Raw genomic sequence first — 18535 nt, forward strand, 5'->3', positions numbered from 1 at the left:
ATTGTGTATGTATTGTTCAGCATTACACTAGTTGGTGTTCACTACCTCCTCGCAGAATGCTTTTGTCTAGCTACGCAAAGGCAGCCAGACAGTGCAACATTTTCCCAATTACTGGCTGACCATGGATGGTGTATATTGTGTGTGTGAAGGTTGCTTCCTTCCTGTTTCTACTTCTAGTGGCAGCAGAACTGCCATCACCACCACATGCCTGTCCTGTGTTTAAGGCATCACTGGCTGCTTGTTCAGCTGACGGTACCTTATTGTGGGTAGGCAGCTGTGGAGTGAGGTAAAGTCAGGTGCATCAAGGAAGGGAGGGATGCCAGAGTCCACAGAAGCTCTTCAGGAGGGATGTAATTTTCTATTTTGGGTGCTCTGCCATCTAAGATAATGATGTTGTCTTACTCAATAAAGACACGTGCTCATACTAATCTATATTCATCATCATCATCATCATTATCCCACTTTATCTCTCTAAAAAGAGACTCAAAGCAGCTAACAACACCAATACTATAATATACAATTTAAAACCTAAACAGCACACAAACACTAAAATAGGATTAAGCATTGAAGCTATTAAACACATATAGTTAAAACCATTAAAAACCTATTAACATATCTAAAAACACTATACAACATCCCATGGCTCAGTCTTAAAACATTCTTCTTTAAAAGTCTGCCTGAATAAAAATGTTTTAGCTTTCTGCTGGAAGGACAGCAGGGAGGGGTCATTATAGATACCTTGGGAAAAGAGGTCCAGAGTTGAGGGGAAGCCACTGAGAAGCCCCTCTCACATGTTCCCACCAACCATGTTTGTGATGGTGGGGTTTGTACAGGGAGAGGTGTTTTGCCAAAGAGCCTGGGCCAGAGCCATATAGGACTTTATAGATCATAATCAGCACTTTGAATTGTGCTCAGAAACAAACTTGCAGCAACAAAGGTTGTGTGCTCGGAATAGCTAGGGCAGAATTTTTAATGTAGGTTAATATGGCAAACATGATAGCACTTTACATTTTATCAAATTAGAAAGTATTAGCTTGAGTGGAGCTTCAAATGAGTCAAACTTTCCTTCCTTATCATCTTTTTATTTAACCCACCATTCATTCTCTTATGTCCTTCCTGTACTGCATTCAGAAGGTGTGAATTAATGGTTGAATGTTTCCTAAAATATAAGCCAGACTCCAGCCAGGACTCTCTCTGAAGAAGAAATTATGTGGCATGCATTATGTTAGAGCCCAGCAAAGGAGTTCTTCATAATATCGTGAAATAAACTTGTTACACTTTGAACTCCTCTGAGGAAAAACCTTGCTCAAAGTTCAACAGACAAGAACCCGCAGACATGCCCAAGAGAAAGGCTGAAGGAGATATCAAATATGAAAAGAGCAGAGCAAAGAGTGAGTCACAACATAGATCAGTGAGGTTAAGTATTAAACCTCTTTCACCAAAGCCAAAACGTTAGAAGTAATAAAAAGGAAAAATTGATGCATCAAGGAAGGAAAAATTCTGCAGAATGTGTATAATGTACCAACTGACTATGTCATCTACTGACTGTACAATATGAAATTCTATTTTTAAAAAGGTTTTATGCAGGATTTTAGCACATAATGTGTACCAAGCACATTGATCACTGTTATACTAGATGTGGAGAAGGGCAAAAGATATTGAATATTTTATTCAGAAAGTGAGTTTCAAAAGATATATTTATTTTGCAAGTTTCTCCCCACTCCTAGTACACATGAGTGATATGTGTCATCTGTCTCCATTTCTGAATGCTGCAGTTTTTTTTACAATATTTGTGTGAGAAAAATGCAAATGTGGTACCAATACTGAGAAATGAAGACTAAATTTAAGAACCCCAATTCTTATAATAATGTTAAAATTTAGATCAGTCTCCCCAACATAATGACCTCTAAATGTGTGGGACCCCAACTGTTAGCATCTCCAGCCACAATGGGCACTGGCCCCAATTGCAAAAGTGATAAGAGGTATTGTTTACCTCATCTCCAAAGTTCCAGATTGTATAATAGTGTTGTAAACCTGAGAAAAAAAACTGCAGCAAATATGAGACAATGCTTGAACTCAAAACTTCTTTTGATCCTCCCTCTATGTATACTTACAGATCACTGTAGACCAGGCCATATATCTGTGACAGATTATGATGATAGATTCCACGTAGGATAATTAAAAGTAAAATCACAACAAAAGCTGGAAGACCCCAACCCAGCAGAAAAAACGTTAGATAGCGACGATCCGTGTGCTCATCATTCATCACCAGAACGTACCAGAAATTAACAGCCTAGAGAAACAATGTAAATACCTCAATCAATACATCTGATATAAACCACAAACAGTCTTGTAAAATACATTCTCAGAAATATGCATTAGTTGACTGCAAGAGTGAACTACAATTTATTTTTAGTGCTCAGACAAAACTTAAAAAAAAACTTTCCTGGGGTTTAAATTTTGATAATCCAGGTTTGTAATCAATTTAAGGGAGCTAAATAAAAAAATGATTTACTGAAAGCACCATAGACAAAATTGGAGAGACTTGAGTTTATGGAAAGCAAGTCTTGTGGGAAAAAAAGCTGGAAAATGACTTTGTTTGGCTTGGAGAAGAGGACAGACACAATAATAGTTTTTCTTCCTTTCTTTCTTTCCTTCCTGCCCACTCCACCCCCCCCCCCCCATTATTCTACGTCAGTATATTTAAAAAATGTATTCAGTTTGGCTTGTTTCCCCATTTGCAGATTTTGAACCTAGGAAAGATCAGCAAAAAAAAAAAAAAGGGGGGGGGGGGTTTCTTGGGTTAGTAAATTGGTGGCAGCTATCACAGTGGTTCTTCTTTTTTATACAAAATAACTTCCTGGGGTTATTTTATGATGCCCATGTCTCTGCCATTTGATGATGCCCATGTTCAGCTTTCTGTCCCTTTCTGTAATCTGCAGTACTGTTTTTTCTTGTGCCATTAAAAGAACAAAGTTAAAATGCCTGGCTTCATGGCCTTGTAGACAAAAATATGCCAAGCTCCAGCTCTAGATGGATGGAGCCTGGAATTTATTTATGCCGTTGTGTTTATTCAGGGAGTCACGATCCCATTAATTCCATCTCTCAGAACAAGACTTTATGGTCATACAACACAGATTGTTTTCTAAGAGCTGGTACTTTGTGTCCTTAGCCTTTTCTGTATTTGTTTAACCACAGTTACCTATCTTCCTATCTCTTATCATATAGGAATGATATATGAACTGGGCTGGACCTTGCAAAGACTTGGGATGTGCTTGGCTGGTCTGTCATTTCCTGTTCGGTGTCATTTTTATCCTGATAACTATACCTATCTCACCTTTCAGTATTCCAAAATTAAATAGATCAAACACAAACAGCCAGTCTAAATTTAGCAAATCCTTTCCTGTTGCTATGGTGTAACAATAGCCAGTCATATGGAGGCAAAAAGGTACAGCCAGTTTCCTGGCTGCTAGATAAGAGAACTCATGCAGAAGTTTCAGTTGTGCTTAGGAAAGCATAAGAAATAATTCATGGCTAATGTAAAACTTCACAAAAGTATATTTGCTTTATCTGTGTGCTGAGTTTTAGAATGAAACTTATTTCAGACTCCATGTCAGATCATAATGGATTTTTAAAGATATGAACATATTTCTATAGTTGCATCTGAAACAATTTGTGTAGCATATAATAAGAAATGTATCAAAATCTTTGAAACAAAAAAACAAAATTCAAAATGATCTGTCTGTTATTCTTTTAACTTATCTTAACATTTAATATGCATAGTCCTCTTCAACCTTCAATATGGTCTTAACCTACTTTCCAGTACTTTACCTCCTGCTCCCACTGGCTTGCAGAGTTTTGGTCAACAAAGCAAAAATATTTGATCCTGGACAATGCTCTAAATATGGAGGCCTAAAATATAGAGGTCCGGTGTAAAGATAAACGTTTGTCTTCTAAAAGCATTCTTCCATCCAAAGCAAGGGAAATATTACATTGCATGCATTTCCAACACTATATACATTATTGCAAAGGACTCAGTTATGATCATGTACATGAATATGAAACAAGTGGCGTGATGTGAGTATAACAACATTTCATAGAAGAAATCTAGGACACGTGTCCAAGAAACATCAGGCTATGGTTAAAATTAATGCTGACAAAATTGATAAAAATTATTAATGAGGAAAAACATAAAAGTTCAAAGAGACCATGGCAGTTTGCTTTTGCCTGAATCTATGGGCAAGATTGTGCCCCCTCCTCCATCCAGCTGAGTTGACTGAGTGCAAAGTATGCGCTTGAAACTAAGTTTGCAGCAAGTGAAGTAAGCTTTGGGCAACGGAAAGCTAATATGGTGTAATGGTTTGATTATTGGACTAGGATTCTGGAGGACAACTTCAGAGGTAGGCAAAGGCACTGCCACCCTTGCAAAATCTTATCAAGAAATGTTTCATTTAAGATTCTGAAAGCACAAAACAACAACAACAACCAGGGAAAAGAAGGAAAATATGAGGAGACAGAAACTGTGCCTGTCAAACTGGAATAGCTTGAGGGTATGGGTATATGCATGTACACATGTGTCTGTGGGAATCCACTACACAATATATTTTTTTTTGGTCATTCCATGTATACAACGTCAATTAAAGAGATCTGATGCAGCAGCTTTTCTGAGACTCTTAAACCATGGTTCTCTTCTATACCATGTTTTGGGAAATCATTGTGTGACAACCAATGGATAGTAATTTAAGTGGTAATAAATCACACTTAGGACAAAAAGAAAAATTATTTATTGGGAAGGCACCATAATAATCCCTGATGGCAAACAAGTGACAAGATTATGGGCAGAGGGAAGGAAACAGTTACTGTCTTTGGCCAGACATTTTTAGAAAAGTTTTTAAATCATCTGCAAAGACAGAAAGAAAATCAGGCAAAGAGATGAAGGCCATAAAACGTGTTTCAAGGGTACCAAGACAAGGTTGTTTTCAGAGTTAGCCATAAAGGCTCTAAATCATATAGCTGTTTCATTTAGATTTATTGTTTCAGGATATATGATGAGAACTAATCAATTTAGTTATGTAAACATAATTAGTCTATGGCAATAGTCAGTTTCCTTCTTTTGGATCTCTGCAATGATTCTATGACTCACTGGTACTATATAATTATAATGAATAGCAATTCTAATACATTTTGTTTCCATTCATTATGGATGAATGGAAACCGCTGTTGAAGAAGCCATCACTGGACCCCACTCAATTGGTAAACTATCGGCCTGTTTCCAATCTTCCCTTTTTGGGCAAAGTCATGGAACGTGTGGTGGCCTCACAACTCCAGGCATTCTTGGTAGACACGGATTATCTAGATCCGGCACAGTCTGGCTTTAGGCCGGGACATGGTACCGAGACAGCCTTGGTCGCCTTAGTGGATGATCTCCGTCGGGAGCTCGACAGGGGGAGTGTGTCCCTGTTGGTGCTACTCGACCTCTCAGCGGCCTTCGATACCGTCGACCACGGTATCCTTCTGGGACGCCTCGCGGGAATGGGTCTCGGAGGTACTGCTCTGCAGTGGCTCCGGTCACTCCTCGTGGGTCGGTCTCAGAAGGTGTCAGTGGGGGACTCCTGTTCTACCCCACAACCTTTGTTTTGTGGGGTTCCTCAGGGTTCAATACTGTCTCCCATGTTGTTCAACATCTACATGAAGCCGCTAGGCGAGATCATCCGGAGTTTCGGGGTGCGGTGTCATCTGTACGCAGATGATGTCCAGCTCTGTCACTCCTTCCCACCTGCTACTAAGGAGGCTGTCGAGGTCCTGAACCGGTGCTTGGCCGCTGTGACGGTCTGGATGGGGGCGAACAAATTGAAATTGAATCCAGACAAGACAGAGGTGCTCCTGGTCAGTCGCAAGGCCGAACAGGGTATAGGGTTACAGCCTGTGTTAGACGGGGTCGTACTCCCCCTGAAGACACAGGTTCGCAGTTTGGGTGTGATCCTGGACTCATCGCTGAGCCTGGAGCCCCAGGTTTCGGCGGTGACCAGGGGAGCATTCGCACAGTTAAGACTCGTGCGCCAACTGCGACCGTACCTTGGGAAGTCTGACTTGGCCACGGTAGTCCACGCTCTGGTTACATCCCGTCTTGATTACTGCAACGCTCTCTACGTGGGGTTGCCTTTGAAGACGGCCCGGAAGCTCCAACTAGTCCAACGGGCGGCAGCCATGGTATTAACAGGGGCTGGGCGCAGGGAGCACACAACTCCTCTGCTGTACCAGCTTCACTGGCTACCGATTAGCTACCGAGCCCAATTCAAAGTGCTGGTTTTGACCTTTAAAGCCCTAAACGGTTCTGGCCCTACATACCTATCCGAACGTATCTCGGCCTATCAGCCCACCAGGACCCTTAGATCTTCAGGAGAAGCCCTTCTCTCTATCCCACCTGCTTCACAGGTGCGGCTCGTGGGAACGAGAGATAGGGCCTTTTCTGCGGTGGCCCCCCGGCTTTGGAATGCCCTCCCTACTGAATTAAGATCAGCGACCTCGCTAATGGCATTTAGGAAAAAACTAAAAACCTGGATGTTTGAGCAAGTCTTCAATTGACCTTCGTCGTGATGTTCTATCTGACCATGGATTAGCAATCAAGACAACGAATTGGATGACGATTTTAACTATGAGATGTCCCGATCTGTATTGGTGGCCCAATACTGCGTATGTTTTTTGTATGTATTCTTAATTTTAATTTTTATATGCTCAAGTGAATTGTATTTTTTAACATTGTATATTTTAACATGTTGTAAACCGCAATGAGTCGCCGCACAGGCTGAGATATTAGCGGTATACAAGCATACCAAATAAATAAATAAAATAAAAAATGAGCATGTACCAATAAAAGAAATCACTTTTTCTCTTTTTGAATCAATTTAGTCAATCTGAAAATTGAATTAGTCCACATTTTCTATATAAACAATTATTTCACAAGGTATGTGTCAAATGTGGCCTGCCTTTCAAATGTGGATTTGGAAATACACTGAGACCTTGTGTTGTTATTGCCTTTAAGATGGATAAAATGCATGGCAGTCCTGTGAATAAGAGACATTAGCAAGGGCCAGTCATCAGCAAAGTGCCCAAATTTTGGTCAACGAGGAACTGACTAAATCTTATAAAATACAAAAAGGGACCAGATGGTTGTTCCCTTTCTCATTACTGTGTTTGGTGATCATAGAGGTTTTGAACAACATCACAAGAAAAGCAGAAGACATCAAAGGGATAGGGATATAAGGACAAAATTGGAAGTTGAAAACCTTTGCAAGTAATTTAGTGATATTTAGAGGACTCTTAAACACAGGAAGTTGCCTGAACCTTATCCTGAAAGAATATGGAAGAGTATCAAGATTTAAAATTAGTGAATTTTCTGAGTGGTCCTTTAGAACTTTGCATAGGATAAGCATATATGATATGCAGCCTTCATAAAAAGAAAAGAAACATACAACCACGCATTCTTGTAGGATCTCTCCTGAAATCAAATACTACCAAGACTTCTGGTTTAACAAAAGTTTCAGACTACAAGGTGCAGAGAAGTTTGGTTGAAATTAAGTAAAAAAAAAAAAAGACAAGGATTAAGTGAGACATCAAAGGCTGTTCTAACTGTGGTATCCCTTCCTCTCTGCATCCACAGGGTCTTCCTCCATCTGCTGTCCTGTGGGAAGATCTTGATTACTTGTCAGGTTTAATGAGGTTTGTTGTGATTTTATTAATGAATTTTGATGTTGCTTATACATTTGCTTGACAGGTTTAGTATACTGAAAAATTGGAAATGTTGTGTATCTTCAAGTGGCTTCAAGTTTATGATGGCCCTGATGTGAACTTATCACGGATTTTTCTTGGAAAAATTGTGCAGAGGGGGTTTGCTTTTTACTTCCTCCAAAACTGACTTTCCCAAGGTCACCCAATGGATTTCTATACCTGTAGAGTTGTAGTCCAATGCTCAAACCACGACACCACACTAGTTCTCTGGTATATAAGTAGCTGCATACTTCATAATAAACCACAGTTGGAATGGGAAAAATTTCTCCTATGAGGCTGATGAAGAGGTGTTGTGCAAATTCCTGAGACTGACATTTAATTTGTTCACTACAGGTAATAGAAACCTGGCATTGCTATACATTCACAGGAGAACTCAATACAAGGTAAATTCCTATAAATAATGGCCTTTGACGAAATATGAACCCAAATATGATAGGAAAAGAAGTTTCTACATTGTTCAGAATATCTATTAATACATTTATATAGGTAGATAAGTTTCACTGTAAAACAGAGGGTTTATTTGACATAAAAACAATGGATTTAAATTGCAGAAAAAATATTCCACTTAAACATTAAGAACTTCCTGATAGTAAGAGGTATTCAGCAGTGGAATATGCTGCTGTTGTGGTAGAGTCTCCTTCTCTGAAGGTTCTCTAGCAGGGACTGGGTGGCCAATCTGTCGAGTGTGCTTTGATTCTGTGTTCCTGTATGGCAAGGGGTTGGACTGGATGGACCTCATGGTCTCTTGCAACTCTTATGATTCAAATTATGACATTGCTTTCAAAATATTTTGGCATCTAGGTGTTTTAATTATATTTAATTATTTTGTGTATTTGATTCCGCGCTTTTGTGGAGGAGGAATTTCCCTCAAAGTAGTTCATATGTAAGAGAGAAGGGGGGGGGGGGGGGGGGAGAGAAAGAGACAGAAAGAGACAGAGAGAGAATGTGTTAAATGAGTTAAAATGGAAGCACTATGTTCACTAACCTGAATGAGCATCCAGCTGAACTGGCAAAGGTAGAGGTAATGTGTAAGTGAGCCCAAAGCTGAGCAGCTTTCTTCTGATAGTTGCTGACTTATGTAAGCTGAGGCCAAAAATGAAATCTAGAAGAAGAAAAATCAGTACTTGTTAAAAATAGCATTCTCAGCACCAGGAAAAAGCACATTAGTCAATATTCATACTTTTTTTTCATTGTCACTTCCCATTTATTAAATATGTGAACGTGAAAATTCATTAAATAAAAAGCTAGCATTTTGTTAAATGTCCAGAACTACCTTATGAGTAAATGTGTATGGCCTCTCTGCCTATGTCTGCCATTGAGAATGTCGTGTGAGAGTAGAGATGGGGCAAATTCAGCTCATGAGCAGCAGAAACCATTCTTCTGAAAGTTCTTGTGGCACTGACCCTCACCCTACCCCCCCCCCCCCCCCAGTTTCAGTCAAGGAATAGCAATTTACTAAAAAAAAACACCCAAACAGATTAATGAGTCTGATCAGAACATTTTAAAAAGTGGAAATTGCAACGTGAAAACACTTCTGCTTGCAATGTTCAGCTTATTTTCAACAAAAAATGAGTGGTGTGGTCTTATTCAGTGAAGATTGGTTCTTATCTTGGCCACAGTCGCCCTTTCCCTGCTCTGAAGCATATTTAATTGCCCAGAAAATAAGTGCTAGTAAGCTTTGGAGAAAAAGCCAAGAATTATTGCTGTAATTTTCAGCACACCATTCTCTACTCTACTAGTGAGAAGTTTATGTGAGGGACTCTCATTTTACAAATCCATAACTTTACAGCTTTCAAAAACATGGGAGTTGCATTTACACAATGAGAAGCATATAATGCTTTTCCAAGAGCAGTCTCCTCTGGCAGATTGGGCTGCTCATAAATTGGAGAATGAGTTTGCCTCTTATATCTTGCTATGTTTTTGTGAACACCCACGACAGCAGCATTTGTTAGGTGGCCCAGATAACCACATGTGAATGTGTTCCATGGTGGCCTGTCTTTCATCCATCTGGCTCCAGATACTTATATTAAATAAAAACAATTACTGAAATGATTCCAGGACTGTTTTTAAAAGGCCTGATGGCACTTGAGTGGCTATCAGGAGTTCCCAATCCCAGATGCTGAACTGTCACCAGTGAATGAAGAATACTAAGTTCAGACTTGTGCCTCATTCTCTGAAAATATTTAACAAGGACTTTGATGCATAAAGTAACCACAAAACAAATCAGGTAGAGTTTGAAGGTGTTGCTTCAAACACAATTCTTCTAAACAAGACATATGACACTTTTGAGTTGTGTGCCCTTTTGAGATTATTCGTTGTTTCATTTTGCATGTGTTTGTAAGCACTTAAAGTCAACACAACATCTATAACATATTAGTTGTATCTCAAAGTTAATGGTATAGCTAGCCAGCATGTATTAAGAGCTATGCAATGTGCTTCGAGGAAATTATTTCTTTTTTAACCTAACATTTTGATGTAATTTGGCAAATACATAAGTCTCAAGAGTTCACTGTCATTTAACAGCTGAGTGGAGATTATAACAAGGTTCCGGAAGGCTGGTGCTAGTTCAGATATATTTCAGGAAATGATATGTTACTTAAGAAAACAAACGTAAAATAATGTTATAGAATATAATAGCCTATTTATGGTAGAGTACAAAATGTTGCAATTTCAGCACCATAAAGACCAGAAAGAACTCTTTGATACACTAAATATGGAGTAACAAAACAAACAAAATGTTAAATATAGCAAGGTAGTTTGGTTTCCACTTTCTTCACTTTTGAATCAAAAGCATGTCATACTCAAGGTGGAAGTTACAGAACAGAGCATAAACACACACATAACATTCATATGCATTCAGGACACATCCAGCAGGTAAAACATGTGACAGGTAGCCCCAATAGAGAATAGAGAGATAAAGTAGTGACTACTGTTCTACAGATTTCACTAGTGAACAAGGTTGTCGGGAGTCAGGGTCTGACCGTAAGTCCCAAAGCCTGGCCTGTTTTCTCCAGTTTTTAGGGCAAATGAGTGGAATCTCAGAGTAAGTGTGTATTAGATAAAAAGGGGTGTTCATGAATGATTTTTTTCCTATTTATTTTAACTTGGTGTTTTAAATTTGACAGCTATACTCTGTGCAACTGTGGTTGATGCCTACTGCTTCAATCATAATTACATCAACATTAAGTTTGCTTCTTGAGATATCAACAGAGACAACCTCTTGACATCTGTAAGTCTTGAGTTTTGTTCCTGGACTCTCAAGGTCTTGGATAGCCAAAACTCAGCAACCCTACTGTACATGCTGCTTTATCCAGATTCACCCAAACATGCCTCTTTTCTATGCATCTTGAGACTGTGGCCTCTGCAAAGTTTATTTGATTATCCCCCTATATAAAAATACAGTTCTTATCTGTGCTTCCCTTGTGATCTTTGGCCCTGACCTGAAATAATATCAGAAATAATTAACATAGACAGCAAAATGTGCTGTTGAAGGCTTTCATGGCTGGAATCACTGGGTTGCTGTGAGCATTCCAGAATGCTTCTGAAGCATGGCCATATAGCCTGGAAAACTCACAGCAAACAAAAGATTGAAAAGTTGTTTTAACTTGCTATTACACTGCAAAACATAAGGAATATTAGCATTGTACTCTGAGTAAAACAATACAAGTCATTTTGTGCTTTAAAATGTGCTGATCACAAAAGCAAAGGAATAACGAAGCATGCTAAAACAAACCCCTCTGACAATATAAACTCCAAAACAATGGCAACACTTTTCAATAGGCCTGGTCTCTCTGGTTGGCAAAGCCATGCTACAGGGACTTCTCTTCTGTCCCACAGGAGCTTTCCTGTGGAGTGTAACAATAAAATCATTTAAATGTTTTAAATGATTTTATTGTTAATTGTAACTTTTATGGTATTTATGCTGCCAGCATCTTCTGATGCTTATGTGAGGCTGCTATGAGTCCCCTTGTGGGGAGAAGGGCAGGATAGTGGCTCCAGTCATTTCTTGAGGGACGGTCCCAGAAGGTGTTTCTGGGTGACACCTGTTCGGCCCCACAACCGTTGTCGTGTGGAGTCCCACAGGGTTCGATTCTGTCCCTAATATTATTTAACATCTACATGAAGCCGCTGGGGGAGATCATTCGGAGTTTCGGACTGAGATGTTATCTCTACGCAGATGATGTCCAGATCTGTCACTCCTTCTCATCTGTCACCAAGGAGGCTGTCCAGACCTTGAATTGGTGTCTAGCTGCTGTGTCGGACTGGATGAGAGCTAACAAATTGAAATTAAATCCAGACAAGACAGAGGTCCTACTGGTCAGTCGTAAGGCCGAACAGGGTATAGGGTTACAGCCTGTGCTGGATGGGGTTACACTCCCCCTGAAGACGCAGGTTCGCAGCTTGGGAGTGATCCTGGACTCATCGCTGAGCCTGGAACCCCAGGTCTCAGCGGTGGCCGGGAGAGTTTTTGCGCAATTAAAACTTGTGCACCAGTTGCGCCCGTACCTTGGGAAGTCTGATCTGGCCACGGTGGTCCACGCTCTTGTTACATCCCAAATAGACTACTGCAACGCTCTCTATGTGGGGTTGCCCTTGAAGTCTGTTCGGAAACTTCAACTAGTCCATCGAGCGGCAGCCAGATGGCTCACCGGAGCAACATACAGGGAGCATACCACCCCCCCCTGCTGTGCCAGCTCCACTGGCTGCCGATTCAGTTCCGAGCACAATTCAAGGTGCTGGTTTTGACCTACAAAACCCTGTACGGTTCCGGTCCAGTGTATCTTTCTGAACGTATCTCCCTCTACGTCCCACCCCGGAGTTTGAGATCATCTGGGGAGGCCCTGCTCTCAACCCCACCACTGTCACAAGTGAAGCTGGTGGGGACGAGGAGCAGGGCTTTCTCAGTGGTGGCCCCTCACCTGTGGAACTCACTCCCGGGGGAAATCAGGGCATCATCATCCCTCCTCACCTTTAGGAGGAGGGTGTAGACGTGGTTATGGGACCAGGCCTTTGGGCACTCTGGCAATTAAATTAGACAATCAGGCGAGTAAGACCAACAGGATTGATGAAGTGGAACGTAAAACTAGATCTATGAGTTAGCGAATGCTGACCATGTAAGAGGAGAAATTGGGTTTGTATTGGTTTTATTGATTTTATGGTTATAATGCATGAATTGTTGTCAACTGTGAATTGATGTAATTTTGTGTATGATTGTTTTATGATGCAGGCATCAAATTGTGCCTTTGCCTTTGTAAGCCGCCCTGAGTCCCCTTCGGGGTGAGAAGGGTGGGGTAAAAGAACCCCAAATAAATAAATAAATATATGAAATAAATAATAATAAATATCATAGTTCTGTTATTTCCACAGTGATGTTTAACATCAACATGGAAATACTTGGGGATGTGATCAAATAATTTGAAATACAATAGGCTGATGCCACTAAATTATCTCTTTTCTTCAAATCCCACAAGGTAGGAGAATACTTCAGTTGTTGTCTACAATAAGTAATAGCTTGGAGAAGAGCCAACGTAAGTTAGTTAAAGCAGCACAGAAATGTCTCTTTCTCTGTGTGTATCTGTATGTGTTTTGTGATATTTTGGAATGAGACTTTCAATTTTTGAGTTTATCATACAAAATTAAACCAGCAATATTATGCAAACAATTACCAACAACATCAAAATCATCAACAATAAATTAAAAAATCAAATGGACCAACATTATAGCAAAATGATATCTAAAGGGACTCACTACCACCACCATTTACTTTATTTGTCATGCTGGCTAAGCATTTTCTCTATGGGTGCCCCTATACTGTCAAATTAATGCAGTTTGACGCCACTTGAACTACTGTGGTCAATGCTATGGAATTATGAGAGCTGTAGTCTTGCAAAGTCTTTAACCTTCTCTGCCAAAGAGTGCTGGTGCCTCACGCAACTATGATTCCATAGCATAGAGCCATGGGAGTTAAAGTGGTTTCAAACTACATTAATGTTATAGTGCAGATGCACCATTACTAGATTTTTCTCTAACCCTATGATCTGACTGTCAGTATTTCTTCTTATGTGTGTTTTATAAATTTTAAAATTATAAATTTTCCAGAGAGTTTTGCTATGGAACTATACAGAAGTTTGACAAATGGACAAATTGACTCCGGAGGCAACAGTGGCCAGTTAGACATTTCAGGCCCCTGACAAAATATACAGATCTTTCTTCAATGTTTTCCTCTCAGTATGATTATTTAGAGTTAAAATATATTCTTACAAGGCAGGGAGAAACATCAGCACTGACCTTCTGTGAATAATGCTGATTTTGGAACATTTCTCCTCAGGATCATATTCTTTCCTATTTAGCTTTCCTATTTTGCTTTAGAGGAAATGTCTTCTTAATGCTTCTGTTTCAGTTAACTATTGTTTCTAGTACAGCAGCAAGCTCATTAATGCTTTATATTAACTCTAATAATAGAAAATATAAACTTTCAAAACAGCTGGTGTTAATCTTTTATCACTTCTTTCAGTAAGTATTGAAAAAAGCCACTGGGTCTTTTAAAAATCCTGACGACACATCTTTTGTTCAAGTGCAACACAGCATTAAGTCTTCAGAATTCAAATGCAACTACAGTAATAGAAGAAAAGGTATATCTTAAGTTTATTTTCTTGGTTGCTTTTATATCAGACAGTGGACAGGAATTGAAATAGTGTGCATAAAGGTTTTATTCAATCATGAGGCTCTAGAGAGTGACTCCAAGAAGGACAGAAGCCACAGCTGACCCTGACAACATGCTCACATAGAAGTGCTTTCTTCTTATGCATTAGAACAAGCCTGCACAACTTGGCAGTAGTATGAGGCCAAAATTAAAATAGGCTAAACCTCGGGTCACAAATAGGTTTTTAGTGCTTCACTCATGGTTTATCAGAGGGTGCCTTTCCCTTGGAGCAAGCGGAAAAACATAAGAGTCTGGATTTCCTGCCTCCTCGCACCATGGTGGCAGGTCTCCATCACCCATCCTTTCTCTTTGTCTCTGGGTAGTTTCCGTCATCTCCTCTTCCAAAGGGAAAACCACCAATTCTGCACCATTCATTTCCCTCGCTTGTGAGGGAGAAGCTTAGCTTCACCATGAAGACCCTGCAAGAATTTCATGGTGAAGCTAAGTTTCTCTCTCATTAATAAGGGAAATGAACAACGTTGAATTGGCAGTTTTGCCCCTGGATGAAGAGACGTCGGAGGCAACCCAGAGAGAAAGAAAAAGGAACAATGGCAGGGACAAGAACTGAGGCATAACTTCTTTACAACCTCCCTCTCCCTCTAAAATGGCCAATTTTAACATTTGTTCCGCCATTTCAGAGGAAGAGGGAGGTGATATAGAAGAAGTGCCTCAGTTCTTGCCCCTGCCATTGTTGGACTCAGGTTAGAGTAGTAGGGAGCAGGGATGAACTTTTAAGGTCTATCACACCTTTGGGGGGGGGGGGGGTAGAATGTTGTGCTCCAGGTTTATTTATTTATTTATTTATTTATTACTTGCATTTATTAACCGCCGCTCTCAGCCCTAGGGCGATTCGTGGCGGTGTACAAAAACATAGAAAAGACAATTTACAATAGGTCAAGACAGCACAACAACATTCTACTACTACATAACATCTACTTATACTAAAAATCCGCTTCGTCTTATCATGGGGTCATAATCAATCTCATAGTCGTAGTCCATTCCGGTCATCATTTCCAATAACATAGCACTCAGTTGAAGGCCATCTCGAAAAGCCATGTTTTCAGGCCCTTACGAAAGGCCATGAGGGAGGGCGCCTGTCTAACTTCAGCAGGGAGGGAGTTCCACAGCCGGGGGGCCACCACCGAGAAGGCCCGCTCTCTCGTCCCCGCCAGGCGTGCCTGTGAGGCAGGCGGGACCGAGAGAAGGGCCTCCCCAGATGATCTCAAGGTCCTCGTGGGCTCGTAGGCCGAGATGCGGTCTGCAAGGTATTTTGGGCTGGAACCATTTAGGGCTTTGTAGGATAACACCAGCACCTTAAATTGGGCCCGGTAGCAAATCGGCAGCCAGTGGAGCTGGGACAACAAGGGCGTTGTATGCTCCCTGCGTCCTGCTCCTGTTAACAACATGGCTGCCGCGCGCTGGACTAGCTGAAGCTTCCGGGCCGTCTTCAAGGGCAGCCCCACGTAGAGAGCGTTGCAGTAGTCGAGGCGGGATGTGACCAAAGCGTGTACCACCGTGGCCAAGTCAGACTTCCCAAGGTACGGGCGCAGCTGGCGCACGAGCCTAAGCTGTGCAAATGCTCCCCTGGTCACCGCTGAAACCTGGGGATCCAGGCTCAACGATGAGTCCAGGGTCACACCCAAGCTGCGAACCTGCGCCTTCAAGGGGAGTGCGACCCCGTCCAGCACAGGCTGTAACCCTATACCCTGCTCGGCCTTGCGACTGACCAGGAGTACCTCTGTCTTGTCTGGATTTAATTTCAGTTTGTTCGCCCTCATCCAGACCGTCACAGCGGCCAGGCACCGGTTCAGGACTTCGACAGCCTCCTTAGTAGCAGGTGGGAAGGAGTGACAGAGTTGGACATCATCTGCGTACAGATGACACCGCACCCCGAAACTCCGGATGATCTCACCCAGCGGCTTCATGTAGATGTTAAACAGCATGGGGGACAAGATGGAGCCCTGAGGAACCCCACAGGTCAAAGGCTGTGGTGTTGAACAGGAGTCCCCCAACAACACCTTCTGGGTACGACCCTCCAGAAATGACTGGAGCCACTGCAAAGCAGTGCCCCCAAGACCCATCTCTGCAAGGCGCCCCAGAAGAATACCGTGGTCGACGGTATCGAAGGCCGCTGAGAGGTCCAGGAGCACCAACAGGGACACACTCCCCCTGTCTAGCTCCCGGCGCAGATCATCCACTAAGGCGACCAAGACCGTCTCGGTACCATGCCCCGGTCTGAAACCAGACTGTGCCGAATCCAGATAATCCGTGTCTCTCAAGAATACCTGGAGTTGTGAGGCCACCACGCTTTCCATGACTTTGCCCAAAAAGGGAAGATTGGAAACAGGCCGAAAGTTGTCGAATTTGGTGGGGTCCAATGATGGTTTCTTCAACAGCGGCTTTATAATAGCCTGTTTTAGGCTCGCTGGAATCTTACCTTCCCGGAGGGAGGCATTAACCACCACCGTTACCCACTCGGTCAATCCCCCTCTGGCCTCCTTCAGAAGCCAGGATGGGCAGGGGTCTAGGATGGACGTGGTAGGCCTCATTCCTCCAAGTATCTTGTCCACATCCTCGGGCTTCACAAACTGAAAAGAATCCATCAAAATGGGACAAGCAGGTGCTTGTGTCACATCCACGGAGACTGCATTTAAAGTGGTGTCCAGCCCAGAGCGGATCAAAGCGACTTTGTCTGCAAAGAACCGAGCAAATGCTTCACAGCGCGTGGCCGAATTGTCAGGGCTCCCACCTGAGGTAGGGGGAGTTAAAAGGCCTCTGACAATCCGAAACAACTCCGCCGGACGGTTTTTTGCGGACGCAATAGTAGCCGCAAAGAAAGTTTTCTTTGTGGCTTTTATTGCCGCGGCATATGCCCTTAAAAAGGACACAAACCGTGCTCGATTTGGCTCGCTTGGGTCCGAGCGCCACACGCTCTCTAGTTCCCTCTTCCTTCGCTTCATCGCTGCCAGCTCCTCAGTGAACCAAGGAGCTGGTTTAGCTCGGTTACTTGAGAGGGGACGTTCCAGAGCGATCCTGTCAATTGCCCTGGTCATCTCCCCATTCCAGAGAGCGACCAAGGCCTCGACATGGTCACCTACCGAGGCGGCGGGAAAATCCCCAAGAGCCGTCAGGAATCCATTCGGATCCATAAGCCTCCTGGGGCGGACCATCTTAATGGGTCCTCCACCTTTGCGGAGGTTAAGGGGCCGCAGTGAGCCTAAATCTGATCAGGAAGTGGTCGGTCCATGGCAACGGAGAGATAGACAACTCCTCCACACCGCCACCCTGATCCCATCCCTGGCAGAAGACCAAGTCCAATGTGTGTCCAGCGCAGTGGGTGGGGCCAGTTATTCGTTGGGACAGCCCCATGGTTGCCATGGCAGACATGAAGTCCTGAGCCGCTCCCGTGAGGGTCGCCTCGGCATGGATGTTGAAGTCCCCCAGCACAAGAAGCCGTTGGGACTCCACCGCCAGGCTCGAGACCACCCCTGCTAGCTCAGGTAGGGAGACTGTAGTGCAGCGAGGTGGACGGTACACTAACAGAATCGCTATTCTGTCCCGGTCACCCACCCTCAGGTGGACGCATTCAAAATTTGTGGTCTGCGGGATGGGACTCCTGGTCAGATGGATGGAATCTCTATAGACCACTGCGACCCCGCCTCCCCGTCCTCCGGCTCTTGGTTGGTGTTGCACGGAGAAGCCTGGAGGACAAAGCTGGGAGAGGTTTACGCCCCCAGCTTCATCCAACCAGGTCTCCGTGATGCACGCCAGATCTGCCCGCTCTGCGTTGTTAAGTTTTAACATAACGCAGAGCCCAAAATCCCCCCCCCCCCGCACATGCGCGTGCACACACACACACAATGGTCCAATACACCTTAAAAGTTCATCCATCCCTGCTCCCCACTACTCTAACCTAAATCCAACAACCTTCCCCAGGCCATGTTTCCAGCCATGACCAGCATTTCCAGTGTCTTGAGCAGTGGTGCCACTTTTGTCACATGTTAGTTTGGTTACTTTGCATAGAGAAAGAAACACATAGAGGGG

The 18535-nt window shown here is 42.6% G+C and overlaps 1 protein-coding gene across 3 annotated transcripts in view; it reads right to left on the reverse strand.

The window, feature by feature from the left end:
* The window catches only part of ADGRV1 (adhesion G protein-coupled receptor V1), a 280553-nt gene that overhangs the window by 55649 nt on the left and 206369 nt on the right, over window positions 1–18535 (reverse strand). For all 3 annotated transcript variants that reach the window (XM_060761771.2, XM_067464543.1, XM_067464544.1), the window contains 2 exons: window positions 8774–8890; window positions 2115–2293 (listed from right to left, as the gene is read on the reverse strand). In XM_060761771.2, coding sequence (XP_060617754.2) covers window positions 2115–2293; window positions 8774–8890 — 296 coding nt within the window. The remainder of the gene's footprint in view (window positions 1–2114; window positions 2294–8773; window positions 8891–18535) is intronic.

This window comes from Anolis sagrei, chromosome 2, assembly GCF_037176765.1.
Source record: "Anolis sagrei isolate rAnoSag1 chromosome 2, rAnoSag1.mat, whole genome shotgun sequence".
NCBI classification, from domain to species: domain Eukaryota; kingdom Metazoa; phylum Chordata; class Lepidosauria; order Squamata; family Dactyloidae; genus Anolis; species Anolis sagrei.